We start from the raw sequence: 19,710 nt of genomic DNA on the forward strand, positions 1-19,710 counted from the left end.
TCAGTCATCCTATGGGAGATACTGGAAATACTTAACATAGAGGGCAGAGCAGGAGCTCATCCCTCTATACCACCACTGTCAAGAACAGTGGGCTGTGCAGGTAACACAATTGGTACCATCTACTGCCTACAGCCTGCTCCTAATGTGAAGTAGCCTCTTGGTAGGACCTGTTCACTGTCTTCATAGGTAATAACTGGCATTCCTCCAACCATTGTGCCCAGACCTGTGCTGGACTGTTCTAGTAAGTGGTTCTCTGTTCTCTGTAGTGTGTATCTGGGTGTTGAATTTGCTGATACCCACTGGCCAAAAGAATGGAGGTGTTGTCACAGCAGACCAGCAATAGGCAGGTCGAGACAGCACTTTTTTACTTTTATCTCAGTGTTATCCAATATTTAAAACCTATAAACATGCATCATAATATAGATACCGGCCAGTATCACATACATAAAATAAATACAATGCAATATAAAATGTGCTACCACAATTGAGCCCTTAAAATTGTAACCACCAATACCACAGGACTAATTCTCATTCAATCCTGTGTCTCTGAAACAGTTATACTAATCAATTTCAGTCTCAATGGAGCTTTCCCACACAGGGCATATTATCCTGGGTTAATCAAGCGAGTTCATTCAATATGCAGCTTACTCCAAACAATAGGCACTTTTCTTCCAAAAAGCAGCTAGTAAACATGCAAAGCAGCATATATAAGTCCAGCTAGCACTCCAGAATTGCACTTTGCCTTAAAAAGCAGTTAAGAGGCTGTCCTTTTGATGGCTGCCATTCCATCAATGTTGGCACCTCTGGGAAATAGCATTCCGTGAGGATCTCTTCCCTGATGTCAAAGTCTAATAGAATGGACACATAGTACATCTTGGTAGTTTTTGGGGTGACTAGTAGCTGACAGGACTGTCCCAGAAGTTCTTGGTATACAGACATGACAGAGAAAGTCAGCTTTCCCTTAGGTGGCTTTAAAGACTTTCTTTGGAAGCTATGATTCTTAAAGCTAAGGGTTTGTCTGACTGGGATAAGCAAACTGTGCTCAGTGTAACGGTTTAAACTTACCACAGGTTATGGAAGATAGTCTGGTGTGAAGTGAAGGTGTTTAGTCCCTTCTCTTTTCAGTATGCGGTTGCTGCAGGCCGATGTGGCAGGGAGTTTAACACTTTTCTTGAAGGTTCTCAATGAGTTATGCATGTCCAACCGCTATATTTCCATCCAGTACTTCCTTTGGATCTCGGTCTGCTGCTGACAGCATTACAGTACCCTGCTTTCAAACTTTGAATTTGTGGCATCTAAGAATTTATTTTTTACCTAAATGACATTTTTACATGTATGATGTCCAGAAGAAAGGCTGGCCAGCAGACCATTGTCACTGGTAATTTGTTGGACTTGCATTCAGGCAGGACTAATTATCTCTGAAAATGTGAGAGATCATTCTGTCAGACCAGTTGGTGCCTCTTGGAAATGGTGGCAAGGAGCATCAGCTGAACAGCTTTGTAGAATGGCCATATGGTATTCAGTGCATTCTTTCATGAAATTATACCAATGTAATACTTTTGTATCCAAAAATGTAAGATTTAGACTTAAGGTGATGTGTCCAGCATTTCCTCCCTTATGGACTGCTTTAGGATGCTCTGTCCTTGTTGTATATATGTTCAGGTGACCAGCAGAGACTGAAGTGCTTAAAAATAAAAAAGGTTCACCCAGTGCCGTAACTTCTTACACAGGAGTATAAGCAGCAAACTCTGGAACAGAGCAAACTTCATAAGAACACATTAATAAGAGGAGTCAGAGTATGCAGCATCCAGTACACAGAGGGTTGCTAAAGGTGCACAGCCTCCTATCTCTCCCTGTCAGTGATGCACGCAAGCAGGTTTATATATAATTTTGCTCCTCTTAATTGAAGAATGTGTGTGGTTCTTTCCTGAGCATTAACACTTTCTTCAAATGTTGGCAATTTCCATCCTGCCACAGTCCACATAGGACGGCTGAGAATATTGAATAAATCCTTTTCTTTACGTCCTGTGTGGGATAGTGGACTTATGCTCTTTGTTTGTGTTTATTTTTTTCTTTCCTTGTTATTCTTGTTAATGTTCTTATTCTCGCCTCTTCCTCTTGTTATATACTGTGTTATGTCCTTTGGGGCTTTAACAGAATAAAACTGAAGCCCCTTGGCTGTCAATTGAGGTATAGAGGAGACACTTGAGCCCTTTGCCCAAGCTCCTGCATCTGCAGTTTATAGCCAGTGTATCAAGTGCATACAGAGAAAAGGATTTAATGGAAGTACAAATTATCTAATTTTCAAACAGTTTAACAAAGGGAATAGTAGTACTTCATTATAAGTGTTAATTGACTAGCCTTACTTAAGGTGTTCCAGAACTGGCTTGTCATATATTACTATATGTTATAGCAGCGGTGGCCAACCCACGGCACTCGAGCCGCATGCGGCTCTTTCTATCTCCGCATGCTGCTCATAAGCTCCTGCGGCGCCTCCCGCTGCCCTAGTCTGCAGTGCCCAGCGCCAGCCTGTGAGCCAATCAGAGCTCATGGACCGGCAGCCAATCAGGAGTCTTAGCTGCCGGTCCGCGAACTCTAATTTGCTCACGGACCAGCGCTCTCCTCCCCTCACAAGCAGCAGACTGAGCAAAGCAGCGCGGCGGTGAGCAGCACTTGGGTGGGCGCAGTGTGTGGACATGGGTGTATCTTACACTGGGGGCATATCTGTCACTGGGATGATGTGTATCTGGCACGGGGGGCATATCTGGCAATGGGGGACGTGTTTCTGGCACTGGGAGCATATCTGGCACTGGGGGGACGTGTATCTGGCACTGGGGGCATATCTGGCACTGGGGGGGACGTGTATCTGGCACTGGGGCATATCTGGCACTGGGGGGACATGTGTTTCTGGCACTGGGGGCATATCTGGCACTGGGGGGAACGTGTATCTGGCCCTGGGGGCATATCTGGCACTGTGGAGACGTGTAGCTGGCAGTGGGGCATATCTGGCACTGGGGAGACGTGTAGTTAACAGTGGGGGCATATTTGGCACTGGGGGGGCATGTGTATCTGGCACTGGGGGAACGTGTATATATGGCAGTGAGGGCATATTTGGCACTGGGGCATATCTGGCACTGGGGAGACGTGTATCTAGCACTGTGGGCATATCTGGCACTGTGAGCATATCTGGCACTGGGGGTACATGTGTATCTGTCACTGGGGGCATATCTGACACTGAGGGGACATGTGTATCTTACACTGGGGGCATATCTGGCACTGAGGAGATGTGTATCTGGCAGTGAGGGCATATCTGGCACTATGGGGACATATATGTATTTGGCACTGTGGGGGCATATATGTATCTGGCACTGTCGAGGAATATATGTATCTGGCACTGTAGGGTCATATATGTATCTGGCACTGTGGAGGAATATATATATATCTGGCACTGTCGAGGAATATATGTATCTGGCACTGTGGGGACATATATGTATCTGGCACTGTGGGGACATATATGTATCTGGCACTGTGGAGGAATATATGTTTGTGGCACTATGGAGGAATATATGTATCTGGCACTGTGGGGACATAAATGTATCTGGCACTGTGGGGACATAACTGTATCTGGCACTGTGGGGGCATATATGTATTTGGCACTGTGAAGGAACCCATTTTTGGGTGTTTTTATATGTATGTGGCACTGTACAGGGGCTTTATTTGTATGTGGCACTGTACAGCATGACTAAAAATGGGGTAATGACACAAGGTCATACTCCTACAAATGTCAAACTGAAAGGTGTGCGCATAATAATGGGGTGTGGCTTTGTGACAACTATACCACGCCCCCATTTTTGCTTGCGCGCCTTCGGCGCACGCATGATATGGCTCTTACCCTTGACTACAGATCTTTTCTGGCTCTTTGCCACTGACTGGTTGGCCACCCCTGTGTTATAGGGTGAAAAAAATGAGTTGAAAATGTTACATAAATAATTGCATTTGCGGTTTATAAAGTGTGTTGCCTTTCATTTGCAGATGGTACCATCAGCTCCTCCTCTATTCTTATAGGACAGTCCTTGCAACATTGCTTCCATTCCCAGGACTGCTCTACCACCATACTGTTCTACCAGGGCAATGCTCAGGCAATCAGAGAATGGCTTGGTGTGGCCATCACAAGGGCCCTGCATCAGGGAGAAGACAGTCTTCTGGATTTAACAAAACAAATATGTTCCTTCTTGCAGGTCAGTGTTCCAAATAGCTTCATTCCTGTAAGAAATTCACATTTCCTTAGGTATCCCTATGAATATGGTGTACCTTTTTACTTAATATATAGAACTTTGTATTGCTAAATATTCCTGTGTTTTTTCTATCTTGTCTTTTTTACAGCATGCCCCAGAGCAGTTTCCATTAGAAGAATTCCCAATCACAGAATCCAAAGTCAGTATGGATGTGACTTTCCCTGGAGCAGCCTTTGTTGTGGTATCTTGCAAAGAAAGCCAATCTGGATTCCGCAAAGAGTGAGTGATTCAAGCAAACTTAGTGAAGATCTTTCGTGTAAAAAAAAAAAAAACACAAAAAGTTAACCCTTCATTATAGTTATAGCTGTAAAAGTAGCCCAAACCTTAGCAGGGCCAGTTCTAGACCGAGTGCTTCCCCCGTAGCCTCACACACACACGCACGCTGCCCCCATAGCCTCACACACAGCACGCTGCCCCCGTAGCCTCACTCAGACGCACGCTGCCCCCGTAGCCTCTCACAGACGCACGCTGCCCCCGTAGCCTCACACAGACGCACGCTGCCCCCGTAGCCTCACACAGACGCACGCTGCCCCCGTAGCCTCACACAGACGCACGCTGCCCCCGTAGCCTCACACAGACGCACGCTGCCCCCGTAGCCTCACACAGACGCACGCTGCCCCCGTAGCCTCACACAGACGCACGCTGCCCCCGTAGCCTCACACAGACGCACGCTGCCCCCGTAGCCTCACACAGACGCACGCTGCCCCCGTAGCCTCACACAGACGCACGCTGCCTCCGTAGCCTCACACAGACGCACGCTGACCCCGTAGCCTCACACAGACGCACGCTGACCCCGTAGCCTCACACAGACGCACGCTGACCCCGTAGCCTCACACAGACGCACGCTGACCCCGTAGCCTCACACAGACGCACGCTGACCCCGTAGCCTCACACACACACACACACTGTTTGTTCTTGCATCTTCACAGGCTGCAAACAATATCAGACGTATGATGCAGGTTCTACTGCTAATTGAATTCGTGCTTAAGTATTGCATTCAATTTACTTATTTTCATTGTTTTTATTCATATTTAAATTTTTAGTAAGTTATGAATGGCCATTGAGTAAAATATGAATTTTAAGACATTTATGGGTAGAAATTAATAATTTTTTAAGTTTTTGTTCCCTGGAACAATTTCTACCATACAATGCTTTAAAAAAAAAAAATGCAAGAAACTTTTCCTTGACCGTAGATTCATTGTACATTTTACTAATGTATAGATATCATGTCTCTTTCATCCTATGGGCATTACTGGAAACCCAGGAATATAGAGGCTTTTTTTCAGGAATGTTGACACTTTACATTCTTCTGAAGTGCTAACTGATTCATAGCCACATTCTGGTGGTTACTGTACAGTGACGAGATGTGGTACACCCTGTTTATGCTGCGTTTCTACCATTTAAAGTTAACCAAAGCGAAAAGTTTTATTTAAGGAGTTGTTTTCTCAATTTGTTATAATTTCTTCACTGGTTCTGTCCTTTGGGACTTGATTGAAAAAAAATAATATATATATATATCTGAGGGGTTAACACTTTAAGTCCATCATTCTGGAGGAAACAAAGGCCCTGATCAGCTTCAGTTGCAGTTTTGCTAATTTAGAAAAACTGCAACTGCTATCCGTTGCCCCCAGAATGCTAATGGCCGCCAGCGATGCGATCCTAATTCAATTGCGATCGCATCGCCGAATAATGAAAGCCCCCTGGCTGCAAAGGCAGTTAGGAAGCTGCCATTCCCTCCCCGTCACAGTGGACACTTGTGATATCACGCGGCCGCTCCAAAAATGACCCGTTTCCACGCAACCCCCCCCCTCACACACACACACACACACAATGCCGCATCGCCACCCCCGCAATTCTGCATTGCCACCCCCGACTGCCCCGCGAATGCCTCTGCCTGCCAATCAGACAGTCGTTCACATCAAAGCAATCTCATTACCCTGCCTGCTCATGCACAAAATGTACCCTGCGCGTGTGCACTGGGCAGGAAATCAACAGTATCATACTGACTAAAAAGAATATGTAATGTTAGTATAGAAATACAGGTTTTGTGCACAGTTAGAAGATGCACTTCTTTCACAACCCACTTATGTGATCTATTCCTAGAGTCCATTAATGTCTTAAATAGGCCTTTTAGAATTTTAGTTGTCTGAAATAATTCTTAATATTGGCAACCATTTTGTTCTAGCTCCTCTTTATACAAAGCTCCGTGGGCTCGAGTTTTCCTGTATGGTCTTGGCCATAAAGTAAAGCGAAATGGACAACTGAATTTAATAGAATCTGTGTGTTATCCACGAGATGCCTCTCCCAGTAACACAGGCCTCACACCACCACCAACCACGAACCAGTACCCAACAGCGATCATTCCCACTGACAAGATTCATGTCAAGCTAGGTGGGTATTGCTTCTAGTATATGCCCAGTAACGTTATAAAATGTATGTGTGAAACTAGGTGGTGGAAACTAATTTGTTGCATGTCAAAAGTGATACAAAGATTAACTATAGCAGTTACACACCATGCCATCTTACCTTCCTTTCAAATGAATATTAGGTTACATGTAGCTAAATATTCTCTCTGTGGTATAAACTTTTTTCCCTTCTTTAGGAAGTAGGAGAGACAGACTTAAGTGTTATATTTCCCATTTAAACTTGGTGCACTAAAAATATAGGGATGTGCCTTTTCTCCCACTCCTTTCCATCTTCCTGGTATTATAATGGCAATCTCTCTACACCACCTCTCACTGGGCCTAATTCAGATTGGGTGGTCTTCAAGTTGCCGAATGTCAGGATCCCGGCGCACAATATACCGGCGCCGGAATCCCGACACCCGGCATACCGACAGATATTCTCCCTCGTGGGGGTCCACGATCCCCCTGGAGGGAGAATAAATAGCGTGGCGCGCGTAGCACACCACCGTGCCCGCAGCATGGCGAGCGAAGTGAGCCTGCAAGGGGCTGTTTTGTGCTCGTCACGCTGTCGGTATGCCGGCGGTCGGGCTCCCGGCGCCGGTATGCTGGTTACCGGGAGCCCGGCCGCCGGCATTCCATACTACACCCATTCAGATCTGATCGCAGCAGCAAATTTGTTAGCTAATGGGCAAAACCATGTGCACTGCAGGTGTGGCAGATATAATAATTGCAGAGAGAGTTACATTTGGGTGGGTTATTTTGTTTCTGTGCAGAGTAAATAGTGGCTGCTTTATTTTTACTTTGCAATTTAGATTTCAGTTTGTACACACCTCACCCAAATCTAACTCTCTGCACATGTTATGTCTGCCACCCCCCACCCCCCCGCAGTGTACATGGTTTTGCCCATTAGCCAACAGATTTGCTGCTGCAATCAGATCTGAATTAGGCCCACTGACCTTAACTATGAAGTAAGTAGACCCTTAAACACATAATGATGATGGGTGGGGGGGGGGGGGGGTCTCTGCTGTGTATCCCTGTAGTACTGACCTATTTCACATCCTACCCAGAGGCCAAAGGGTGTATTTAGTAAGGTGTGGGTTTATAGAAGTGGAGATATTGCCCATAGCAACCAATGAGATTTGACTTGTCAATTATCCAGCGCCCTCTGTAGGATAATAGCTAGAATCTGGTTGCTATGGGCAACATCTCCACTTCTATAAACACACACTTTAGTAAATATACTTCCAGGTCTCACAGGAAGGGGTGTGCTCTAAAACTGGAACGCACTGCAGTACTTTCTTATTAAGAGAATAGCTTAACAGGGGAATGTGTGGCAGTACAGTGACAGCAATGTGCAGGAAGCTCTTGTGGAGGTGCAAGATGCCTACATGTGCTGACTTGTAGATTCTGCATACATAGCATGACCTAAACCAACAAAGAGATGCCTGATTACGGCTGCCTCTGTGCAGTCAACATGCCTTCAGTTCTTTATAGTCCTTGCAGTTTACATCCTGCCTCCCGGTTGCTACCTACCAGTCTCAAGACTTGATACAACAGTAGCCTACACAGCTACCACTTATCATTTCAGCCTTCCCACGGGACACAGTGGTGCCAGCTGGAAGCAAATGCCAAGTGAAGCTCATCCTTATTTTAAGGGCAGCAGAGCAGGATAGTACTGTACAGTAGCTAGCTTTTACTTCCTGAACAATTTATTTAAAAGTTAAGAGGCACCAGGGCCGCTGTGCCAAATGCGGAACCAAATTACCTGCAGGGCAGATGGCTGCAAATGCACTACATGCGTTGATCCACAGTGCCAGAATTCACTCCAGTGACTTAAAACCTCCAGGAAATGTCTGCGCCAAAGTGGGTCTATTCTGTCTAGCAGTCTGTGGTGTACGTTTCCTGCCTACTTATTCTGGCAGGGGATTGGAAGGAGGACCTAACTGGGTTATGACTAAGGGGGTCATTCCGAGTTGATCACACTTAGCAACTTTTTGCTGCCCGTGCGATCAACTAGACTCCTCCTATGGGGGAGTGTATTTCTGCATAGCAAGGCTGAGAACGCTTGTGCAGCCCTGAAATAAGACTAGAGTTGGCAAGTTAGATTTATATTTCCAACAATGTCCATACATCTAAAATCTTTGTTTTAATGGATTATTATTGAGATTAATGGGAGTTTTCCAGACTATAGATGCTAATGACTAATTTATGTTGTTACAGGAGTGTCTCCTGCGCCAGGAGCTGTTCTGGTTTTTCATTCTCTACCCCTGGAATTTCCTCTCGCAATGGCTTTCACAGAACAGCTCTTATCATGGAAACTAGAAGATGGGGATGAGAGATCAGAAGATGAACTGGATACCATCCCATCTTCTGTCCTATTGCAAGTGGTGGAACTTATAGGTAAAGTTGGAGATATAGATGTATATTATATACAGTCAGGTCCATAAATATTGGAACATCGACACAATTCTCATATTTTGGGCTCTATACACCATCACAATGGATTTGAAATGAAACAAACAAGATGTGCTTTAACTGCAGACTTTCCGCTTTAATTTGAGGGTATTTACATCCAAATCAGGTGAACGGTGTAGGAATTACAACGGTTTCTATATGTGCCTCCCACTTTTTAAGGGACCAAAAGTAATGGGACAAACTAAACAATCCTAAATCAAACTTTCACTTTTTAATAGTTTGTTGCAAATTTTTTGCAGTCAATTACAGCCTGAAGTCTGGAACGCATAGACATCACCAGACGCTGGGTTTCATCCCTGGTGATGCTCTGCCAGGACTCTACTGCAAATGTCTTCAGTTCCTGCTTGTTCTTGGGGCATTTTCCCTTCAGTTTTGTCTTCATCAAGTGAAATGCATGCTCAATCGGATTCAGGTCAGGTAATTGACTTGGCCATTGCATAACATTCCACTTATTTGCCTTAAAAAACTCTGGTTGCTTTCGCAGTATGCTTCGGGTCATTGTCCATCTGCACTGTGAAGCGCTGTCCAATGAGTTCTGAAGCATTTGACTGAATATGAGCAGATAATGTTGCCCGAAACACTTCAGAATTCATCCTGCTGCTTTTGTCAGCAGTCACATTATCAATAACTACAATGGAACCAGTTCCATTGGTAGCCATACATGCCCACGCCATGACACTACCACCACCATGCTTCACAGATGAGGTGGTAGGTTTTGGATCATGAGCAGTTCCTTTCCTTCTCCATACTCTTCTCTTCCCATCACTCTGGTACAAGTTGATCTTTGTCTCATCTGTCCATAGAATGTTGTCCCAGAACTGTAAAGGCTTTTTTAGATGTTGTTTGGCAAACTCTAATCTGGTCTTCCTGTTTTTGTGGCTCATCAATGGTTTACATCTTGTGGTGAACCCTTTATATTCACTCTTATGAAGTCTTCTCTTGATTGTTCACTTTGATACATATACACCTACCTCCTGGAGAGTGTTCTTGATCTGGGCAACTGTTGTGAAGGGGTTTTTCTTCACCAGGGAAATAATTCTTATGTCATCCACCACAGTTGTTTTCCATGGTCGTCCGGGTCTTTTGGTGTTGCTGAGCTCTCCGGTGCGTTCTTTCTTTTTAAGAATGGTCCTAACAGTTGATTTGGCCACACCTAATGTTTTTGCTATCTCTGATGGGTTTGTTTTGATTTTTCAGCCTAATGATGGCTTGCTTTACTGACAGTGGCAGCTCTTTGGATCTCATATTGAGACAGATTCCAAATGCAAATGTCACACCTGGAATCTACTCCAGACCTTTTACCTGCATAATTGATGATGAAATAATGAGGGAATAGCCAACTTCCGTCCATGAAATAGCTTTTGAGTCGATTGTCCCATTACTTTTGGTCCCTTAAAAAGTGGGAGGCACATATAGAAACCATTGTAATTCCTACATCGTTCACTTGATTTGGATGTAAATACCCTCAAATTAAAGCGGAAAGTCTGCAGTTAAAGCACATCATGTTTGTTTCATTTCAAATCCATTGTGGTGGTGTACAGAGCCCAAAATATGAGAATTGTGACGATGTCCCAATATTTATGGACCTGACTGTATGTGTGTGTGTGTGTGTGTGTGTGTGTGTGTGTGTATATATATATATATATATAATTTTCAAATAAGGGGAGCACTCACCAGTCTTCAAGCAGACATAAGATTTATTGAAGCCATCAGAAGTAGATAAATTAGATCGACGTTTCGGTCATGTTTCTGACCTTTGTCAGGATACCAGTACAGTGAACTAGTGCCACATATATACCCATATAAATCCCACCCTCCAATTAATCTCAGCAACTCCCCCACTCCCCATATCAACAACAGTTACTAATAGCATACTAGACATTTACACATGCTTATGTTAAAAACAGAGAATCATCATGTTATGATAGATAGATTAATCCATGAATCTATTTAACTTACCCCCTCATGCAATCTCTAACCTGCATTCACTATCGGTAAGGTCCACATGCGGCGTGCGTTCCACTGCGGGCCGAACTTCCGGTCTGTGGAACGCACATGCTGTATCCTCTGTGCGTACATCCTATGTGTTGTTTCTAATGGTTGCCTAGTAACCGCCTAGTCCCGGTCAGTCAGGAGGTAACCAGGCGCTAGTAGCAGCTATACTGTGTGTAAAGATCACATGTCTGGTTCTGCAGGTTGCTTAGCAACATCGGGCCGCTAGGATATTGAGCTTGAATATTTAAACATCAGCTCATGGACTATTAGGGGTGCCAAACCCCCGAATCGACAGATCATTTTTCTAGGTCCATTACATATGAGTCCTGTATATAGTCTAATCAACCCATATTAGGGGGATACAATTAAATCCATACATAGGTATATAATGTTATTTATAATATGTGATCAACACCTGGGTGATTTATACAGGGCATTAATTTAAGAGTGTGATGTTAGGTCATGACTGCAGAGGGAGCAAGTTATTGTTGGTGGAAGGTATAGAATTTAGGATATCATGATGATATTCATTACATAAAAAATACACATAATATTTTTAATTTCCTATTATATATGTAGGGATAGTCACCTCACCATCATTAATATATGACTGGTCCGGGACCTCCCATATATATATCGGGTTCATATAACCCATACTAAATTTTGGTTTCAAACTGTATAGAAAGATCAAAACTTTAAAAGGTTGACGACAGAAACAAAAAATGAAAAGATGAAAAAATGAAAAAAATAAAAAAAAATATATGAAAAACATATAAATTGAAAAATATATAAAAAAAATGAAAAATATTTTTAGTGTATATGAAAAATAATCAATATAGAGAACAAAAATGTACAGTAAAATATAAGTAAATAAGTATTTCTTCAAGAATCAGTATCGGTAGAGTCTTCCTGGATCCTTCCCTATAGGAAGATACTATAATGTATTCCATCATTGAGACCTCTTGGTCGTATGGTATCCAACCTGTGTATCCAAGACGCTTCCCGTTTTAATAGGAGTTTTGCTCGGTCACCACCTCTTTTTGGTGCCTCCACTCTGTCAATAATCATACTCCTCAGTGTTGCCAGAGGGTGTCGTGCTTCACAAAAGTGTCTTGCCACAGGTTTATCCGAGGTACCACTTGTTATGGCATTTCTGATGGAAAGACAATGATTAGCCATTCTCTCGCGGAATGGGCGAACCGTCTTCCCCACGTATACCAGGGAGCATGGGCATGTCAGGGTGCATACCACATGGTCTGAGGTGCATGTCACTCTATGACGAATGGGTATCCTCTCTCCCGTATGTGGGTGATGGAAGAATTGACCCGTCGTCATACTTCTGCATGTGGTGCAGTTTATGCATTTAAAACATCCTAATTTTTTAGGCATCAGCCACATATTAGATGTTTGTGGTATTACTCTGTCAGGCTGGTATCCTGACAAAGGTCAGAAACATGACCGAAACGTCGATCTAATTTATCTACTTCTGATGGCTTCAATAAATCTTATGTCTGCTTGAAGACTGGTGAGTGCTCCCCTTATTTGAAAATTGTATTGGAGTTGGATTTTTTCCTCTCATTGGATGTCACCCCAGCACTTTATATACTCCAACGTGAGTGTGGACCCTCTGCTTGTATATATATATATATATATATATATATATATATATGTGTGTGTATATATATATATATATATATATATATATATATATATATATGCAATTTCAAACAAGCAGCGGCACTCTGAGATGCAATACATCAGCTGGTAACAATCAAATGTGTTTTTGAATCCATCCTGTGATACACGGGATGGATTAAATAACACATTTGATTGTTACCAGCTGATGTATTGCATCTCAGAGTGCCGCTGCTTGTTTGAAGTTGCCTGCATATTACTACAGAACCCTGATGGCACCTGAACATTATGAATGACTATAGGGGGAGTGCCGATCCGTACATATTTTGTGTGTGTATAGATAGAGAGATATATAGATATATATAATTTCTCTGACGTCCTAGTGGATGCTGGGGACTCCGTCAGGACCATGGGGATTAGCGGCTCCGCAGGAGACAGGGCACAAAAATAAAGCTTTAGGATCAGGTGGTGTGCACTGGCTCCTCCCCCTATGACCCTCCTCCAAGCCTCAGTTAGGTTTTTGTGCCCGTCCGAGCAGGGTGCAATCTAGGTGGCTCTCCTAAAGAGCTGCTTAGAAAAAGTTTTTAGGTTTTTTATTTTACAGTGAGTCCTGCTGGCAACAGGCTCACTGCAACGAGGGACTTAGGGGAGAAGAAGTGAACTCACCTGCGTGCAGGATGGATTGGCTTCTTAGGCTACTGGACACCATTAGCTCCAGAGGGATCGAACACAGGCCCAGCCATGGAGTCCGGTCCCGGAGCCGCGCCGCCGACCCCCTTGCAGATGCCGAAAAGTGAAGAGGTCCAGAAACCGGCGGCAGAAGACTTTTCAGTCTTCATGAGGTAGCGCACAGCACTGCAGCTGTGCGCCATTGTTGTCACACACTTCACACCAGCGGTCACGGAGGGTGCAGGGCGCTGCGGGGGGCGCCCTGGGCAGCAATGAGAATACCTTGTTCTGGCTAAAAAATACATCACATATAGCCCCTGGGGCTATATGGATGTATTTAGCCCCTGCCAGGTCTCACAAACACCGGAGAAGAGCCCGCCGAAATAGGGGGCGGGGCCTATCTCCTCAGCACACAGCGCCATTTTCCTGCTCAGCTCCGCTGCGAGGAAGGCTCCCAGGACTCTCCCCTGCACTGCACTACAGAAACAGGGTAAAACAGAGAGGGGGGGGGCACTTTTTTGGCGTTTTTTGATATATTAAGCTGCTATAAGGGAGACAACACTTCTATAGGGTTGTTCCTATATATTTATAGCGCTTGGGTGTGTGCTGGCAAACTCTCCCTCTGTCTCCCCAAAGGGCTAGTGGGGTCCTGTCTTCGATAAGAGCATTCCCTGTGTGTCGGTACGTGTGTGTCGACATGTATGAGGACGATGTTGGTGTGGAGGCGGAGCAATTGCCGGTAATGGTGATGTCACCCCCTAGGGAGTCGACACCGGAATGGATGGCTTTGTTTATGGAATTACGTGATAATGTCAGCACATTACAAAAATCAGTTGACGACATGAGACGGCCGGCAAACCAGTTAGTACCTGTACAGGCGTCTCAGACACCGTCAGGGGCTGTAAAACGCCCTTTACCTCAGTCGGTCGACCCAGACACGGACACCGAATCTAGTGTCGACGGTGAAGAAACAAACGTATTTTCCAGTAGGGCCACACGTTATATGATCACGGCAATGAAGGAGGCTTTGCATATCTCTGATACTGCATGTACCACAAAAAGGGGTATTATGTGGGGTCTGAAAAAACTACCTGTAGTTTTTCCTGAATCAGACGAATTGAATGAAGTGTGTGATGAAGCGTGGGTTAACCCCGATAGAAAACTGCTAATTTCAAAGAAGTTATTGGCATTATATCCTTTCCCGCCAGAGGTTAGGGCGCGCTGGGAAACACCCCCTAGGGTGGATAAGGCGCTCACACGCTTATCAAAACAAGTGGCGTTACCGTCTCCTGAAACGGCCGCCCTCAAGGATCCAGCGGATAGGAGGCTGGAAACTACCCTGAAAAGTATATACACTCATACTGGTGTTATACTGCGACCAGCCATCGCCTCTGCATGGATGTGCAGTGCTGGGGTGGTTTGGTCGGATTCCCTGACTGAAAATATTGATACCCTAGATAGGGACAGTATTTTATTGACTTTAGAGCAATTAAAGGATGCTTTTCTTTATATGCGAGATGCTCAGAGGGATATTTGCACTCTGGCATCGAGAGTAAGTGCGATGTCCATATCTGCCAGAAGAAGTTTATGGACGCGACAATGGTCAGGTGATGCGGATTCCAAACGGCATATGGAAGTATTGCCGTATAAGGGGGAGGAATTATTTGGGGTCGGTCTGTCGGATTTGGTGGCCACGGCAACAGCCGGGAAATCCACGTTTTTACCTCAGGTCCCCTCCCAACAGAAAAAGACACCGTCTTTTCAGCCGCAGTCCTTTCGTTCCTATAGGAACAAGCGGGCGAAAGGACAGTCATATTTGCCCCGAGGCAAAGGAAAGGGTAAGAGAGTGCACCAAGCAGCTTCTTCCCAGGAGCAGAAGCCCCCCCCGGCTTCTGCAAAGCCCTCAGCATGACGTTGGGGCTTTACAAGCGGACTCAGGGGCGGTGGGGGGTCGACTCAAGAATTTCAGCGCACAGTGGGCTCACTCACAGGTGGACCCCTGGATCCTGCAGATAGTATCTCAGGGTTACAGGTTGGAATTCGAGAAGTCTCCCCCTCGCCGGTTCCTAAAGTCTGCTCTGCCAACGTCTCCCTCAGACAGGGCGACGGTATTGGAAGCCATTCACAAGCTGTATTCTCAGCAGGTGATAGTCAAGGTACCCCTCCTACAACAGGGAAAGGGGTATTATTCCACACTATTTGTGGTACCGAAGCCGGACGGCTCGGTAAGACCTATTCTAAATCTGAAATCTTTGAACCTGTACATACAAAAATTCAAGTTCAAGATGGAGTCACTCAGAGCAGTGATAGCGAATCTGGAAGAAGGGGACTTTATGGTGTCCCTGGACATCAAGGATGCTTACCTGCATGTCCCAATTTGCCCTTCACATCAAGGGTACCTCAGGTTCGTGGTGCAAAACTGTCATTATCAGTTTCAGACGCTGCCGTTTGGATTGTCCACGGCACCTCGGGTCTTTACCAAGGTAATGGCCGAAATGATGTTTCTTCTGCGAAGAAAAGGCGTATTAATTATCCCTTACTTGGACGATCTCCTGATAAGGGCAAGGTCCAGGGAACAGCTGGGGGACGTAGTAGCACTAACCCAAGTAGTGCTGCAACAGCACGGGTGGATTCTGAATTTTCCAAAATCTCAATTGACCCCGACGACACGTCTGCTGTTCCTGGGAATGATTCTGGACACGGTTCAGAAAAAGATGTTTCTTCCGGAGGAGAAAGCCAGGGAGTTATCCGAACTTGTCAGGAACCTCCTAAAACCAGGGAAAGTGTCTGTGCATCAATGCACAAGAGTCCTGGGAAAGATGGTGGCTTCTTACGAAGCGATTCCATTCGGCAGATTCCACGCACGAACTTTTCAGTGGGATCTGCTGGACAAATGGTCCGGATCGCATCGGCAGATGCATCAGCGGATAACCTTATCGCCACGGACAAGGGTGTCTCTTCTGTGGTGGTTGCAGAGTGCTCATCTGTTAGAGGGCCGCAGATTCGGCATACAGGACTGGGTCCTGGTGACCACGGATGCCAGTCTGAGAGGCTGGGGAGCGGTCACACAGGGAAGAAACTTCCAGGGAGTATGGTCAAGCCTGGAGATGTCTCTTCACATAAATATACTGGAGCTAAGAGCGATTTACAATGCTCTAAGCCTGGCAAAACCCCTGCTTCAGGGTCAGCCGGTGTTGATCCAGTCGGACAACATCACGGCAGTCGCCCACGTAAACAGACAGGGCGGCACAAGAAGCAGGAGAGCAATGGCAGAAGCTGCAAGGATTCTTCGCTGGGCGGAAGATCATGTGATAGCACTGTCAGCAGTGTTCATTCCGGGAGTGGACAACTGGGAAGCAGACTTCCTCAGCAGACACGATCTACACCCGGGAGAGTGGGGACTTCATCCAGAAGTCTTCCACATGATTGTGAACCGTTGGGAAAAACCAAAGGTGGATATGATGGCGTCTCGCCTCAACAAAAAACTGGACAGGTATTGCGCCAGGTCAAGAGACCCTCAGGCAATAGCTGTGGACGCTCTGGTAACACCGTGGGTGTTCCAGTCAGTGTATGTGTTTCCTCCTCTGCCTCTCATACCAAAAGTACTGAGAATTATACGGCAAAGGGGAGTAAGAACGATACTCGTGGCTCCGGATTGGCCAAGAAGAACTTGGTACCCGGAACTTCAGGAGATGCTCACGGAAGATCCGTGGCCTCTACCTCTAAGACGGGACCTGCTTCAGCAGGGACCGTGTCTATTCCAAGACTTACCGCGGCTGCGTTTGACGGCATGGCGGTTGAACGCCGAATTCTAAGGGAAAAAGGCATTCCGGAAGAGGTCATTCCTACACTGGTAAAAGCCAGGAAGGAGGTGACTGCACAACATTATCACCGCATTTGGAGAAAATATGTTGCGTGGTGTGAGGCCAGGAAGGCCCCCACGGAGGAATTTCAATTGGGTCGATTCCTACATTTCCTGCAAACAGGATTGTCTATGGGCCTCAAATTGGGGTCCATTAAGGTTCAAATTTCGGCCCTGTCGATTTTCTTCCAGAAAGAATTGGCTTCAGTTCCTGAAGTCCAGACTTTTGTAAAAGGAGTACTACATATACAGCCCCCGGTTGTGCCCCCAGTGGCTCCGTGGGACCTTAATGTAGTTTTGGATTTTCTCAAATCCCATTGGTTTGAGCCACTCAAATCGGTGGATTTGAAATATCTTACATGGAAAGTAACCATGCTACTGGCCCTGGCTTCAGCCAGGAGAGTGTCAGAATTGGCGGCTTTATCGTATAAAAGCCCATATCTGATTTTCCATTCGGACAGGGCAGAACTGCGGACGCGTCCTCAGTTTCTGCCTAAGGTGGTGTCAGCGTTTCACCTGAACCAGCCTATTGTGGTGCCTGCGGCTACTAGCGATTTGGAGGATTCCAAGTTGCGGGACGTTGTCAGGGCATTGAAAATATATATTTCAAGGACGGCTGGAGTCAGAAAATCTGACTCGCTGTTTATACTGTATGCACCCAACAAGTTGGGTGCTCCTGCTTCTAAGCAGACGATTGCTCGTTGGATTTGTAGCACAATTCAACTTGCACATTCTGTGGCAGGCCTGCCACAGCCTAAATCTGTCAAGGCCCATTCCACAAGGAAGGTGGGCTCATCCTGGGCGGCTGCCCGAGGGGTCTCGGCATTACAACTCTGCCGAGCAGCTACGTGGTCGGGGGAGAACACGTTTGTAAAATTCTACAAATTTGATACCCTGGCTAAAGAGGACCTGGAGTTCTCTCATTCGGTGCTGCAGAGTCATCCGCACTCTCCCGCCCGTTTGGGAGCTTTGGTATAATCCCCATGGTCCTGACGGAGTCCCCAGCATCCACTAGGACGTCAGAGAAAATAAGATTTTACTTACCGATAAATCTATTTCTCGTAGTCCGTAGTGGATGCTGGGCGCCCATCCCAAGTGCGGATTGTCTGCAATACTTGTACATAGTTATTGTTACAAAAAAATCGGGTTGTTATTGTTGTGAGCCGTCTGTTCAGAGGCTCCTACGTTTGTCATACTGTTAACTGGGTTCAGATCACAAGTTGTACGGTGTGATTGGTGTGGCTGGTATGAGTCTTACCCGGGATTCAAAATCCTTCCTTATTGTGTACGCTCGTCCGGGCACAGTATCCTAACTGAGGCTTGGAGGAGGGTCATAGGGGGAGGAGCCAGTGCACACCACCTGATCCTAAAGCTTTATTTTTGTGCCCTGTCTCCTGCGGAGCCGCTAATCCCCATGGTCCTGACGGAGTCCCCAGCATCCACTACGGACTACGAGAAATAGATTTATCGGTAAGTAAAATCTTATTTTTCATCAGTTTCTGAAATATGTATCTGGCTCTGTATACTTTTTAGTTGTGTGTGGTTCATTAGATTTACAGTAAAAAAAAAATAAAACAGTCAATAGGTCAACCTCAAATGGTTAACATGCAAAAGGTAGAAAAGGTCGACATGAAAATGATTGACACAACAAAGTTTGATGATAAGTTTTATTCTGGTTTTTTTGTGTGTGTCATTTTGTATATTTCACCATATCTGGGGCAAATGAGTGGAAACATGTACCCTTGCAGGCTTGCTTCACTCGCCACGTTTTGGGCAAGGTTACTATTCCTAATTGTAGTCCATGTGGCTAGTAAATGATGAGAAAGTTGACATTTCTTAAAAAAAACAAAAAACCTTCTGTTGACCTTTTAAACCTGTCAAACTTAAGCATGGCCTACCTTTTACATGTTGACCCTGTAGAGCGTTTGCATTTCGAGCATTAGGGGTCGACCTGTTGACTGTCTATCTTTTTACTGTAGCTCTATCAACTGGATAGCGTTTACGTTCTATACATAATACGACTTGACATCTCCACTGTGCGTGTCTCTCCTTCTTTTGCAATTTCTTTGCCTTCCTGGATATGTGTTCGGGCTGAGATAAAAGTAGGTCTGTTACATGTTGTATGTCCATGATTATTCACCTTTTCCTCTGTAAACTAGTATGAGCAAAAGAGGGTTTGTGTTGTGCATTTTTTTTTGTTTGGGGGGGGGGGGGATTTGGGGTTGGATTACTAACGCTATCTTGTTCTATGGCACCTGTTGTCAAAAGCACACATGCAGAGATTCAATTGTTTGAGCTGATGGCACCCAACGGGGCTGTTCCATTGTTGCTCCGTTCAGGCACCTGCATTTCAGCTCACACCGCCCAGAGGTTA

General features: G+C 45.4%; 1 protein-coding gene across 4 annotated transcripts in view; it reads left to right on the plus strand.

The window, feature by feature from the left end:
* The window catches only part of HECTD4 (HECT domain E3 ubiquitin protein ligase 4), a 547,332-nt gene that overhangs the window by 452,686 nt on the left and 74,936 nt on the right, over positions 1–19,710 (plus strand). For all 4 annotated transcript variants that reach the window (XM_063964358.1, XM_063964361.1, XM_063964359.1 and 1 more), the window contains exons 57-60: positions 4,033–4,238; positions 4,384–4,514; positions 6,481–6,686; positions 8,921–9,100. In XM_063964358.1, the coding sequence (XP_063820428.1) occupies positions 4,033–4,238; positions 4,384–4,514; positions 6,481–6,686; positions 8,921–9,100 (723 nt within the window). The remainder of the gene's footprint in view (positions 1–4,032; positions 4,239–4,383; positions 4,515–6,480; positions 6,687–8,920; positions 9,101–19,710) is intronic.

The sequence above is a fragment of the Pseudophryne corroboree genome, chromosome 1, assembly GCF_028390025.1.
Source record: "Pseudophryne corroboree isolate aPseCor3 chromosome 1, aPseCor3.hap2, whole genome shotgun sequence".
NCBI classification, from domain to species: domain Eukaryota; kingdom Metazoa; phylum Chordata; class Amphibia; order Anura; family Myobatrachidae; genus Pseudophryne; species Pseudophryne corroboree.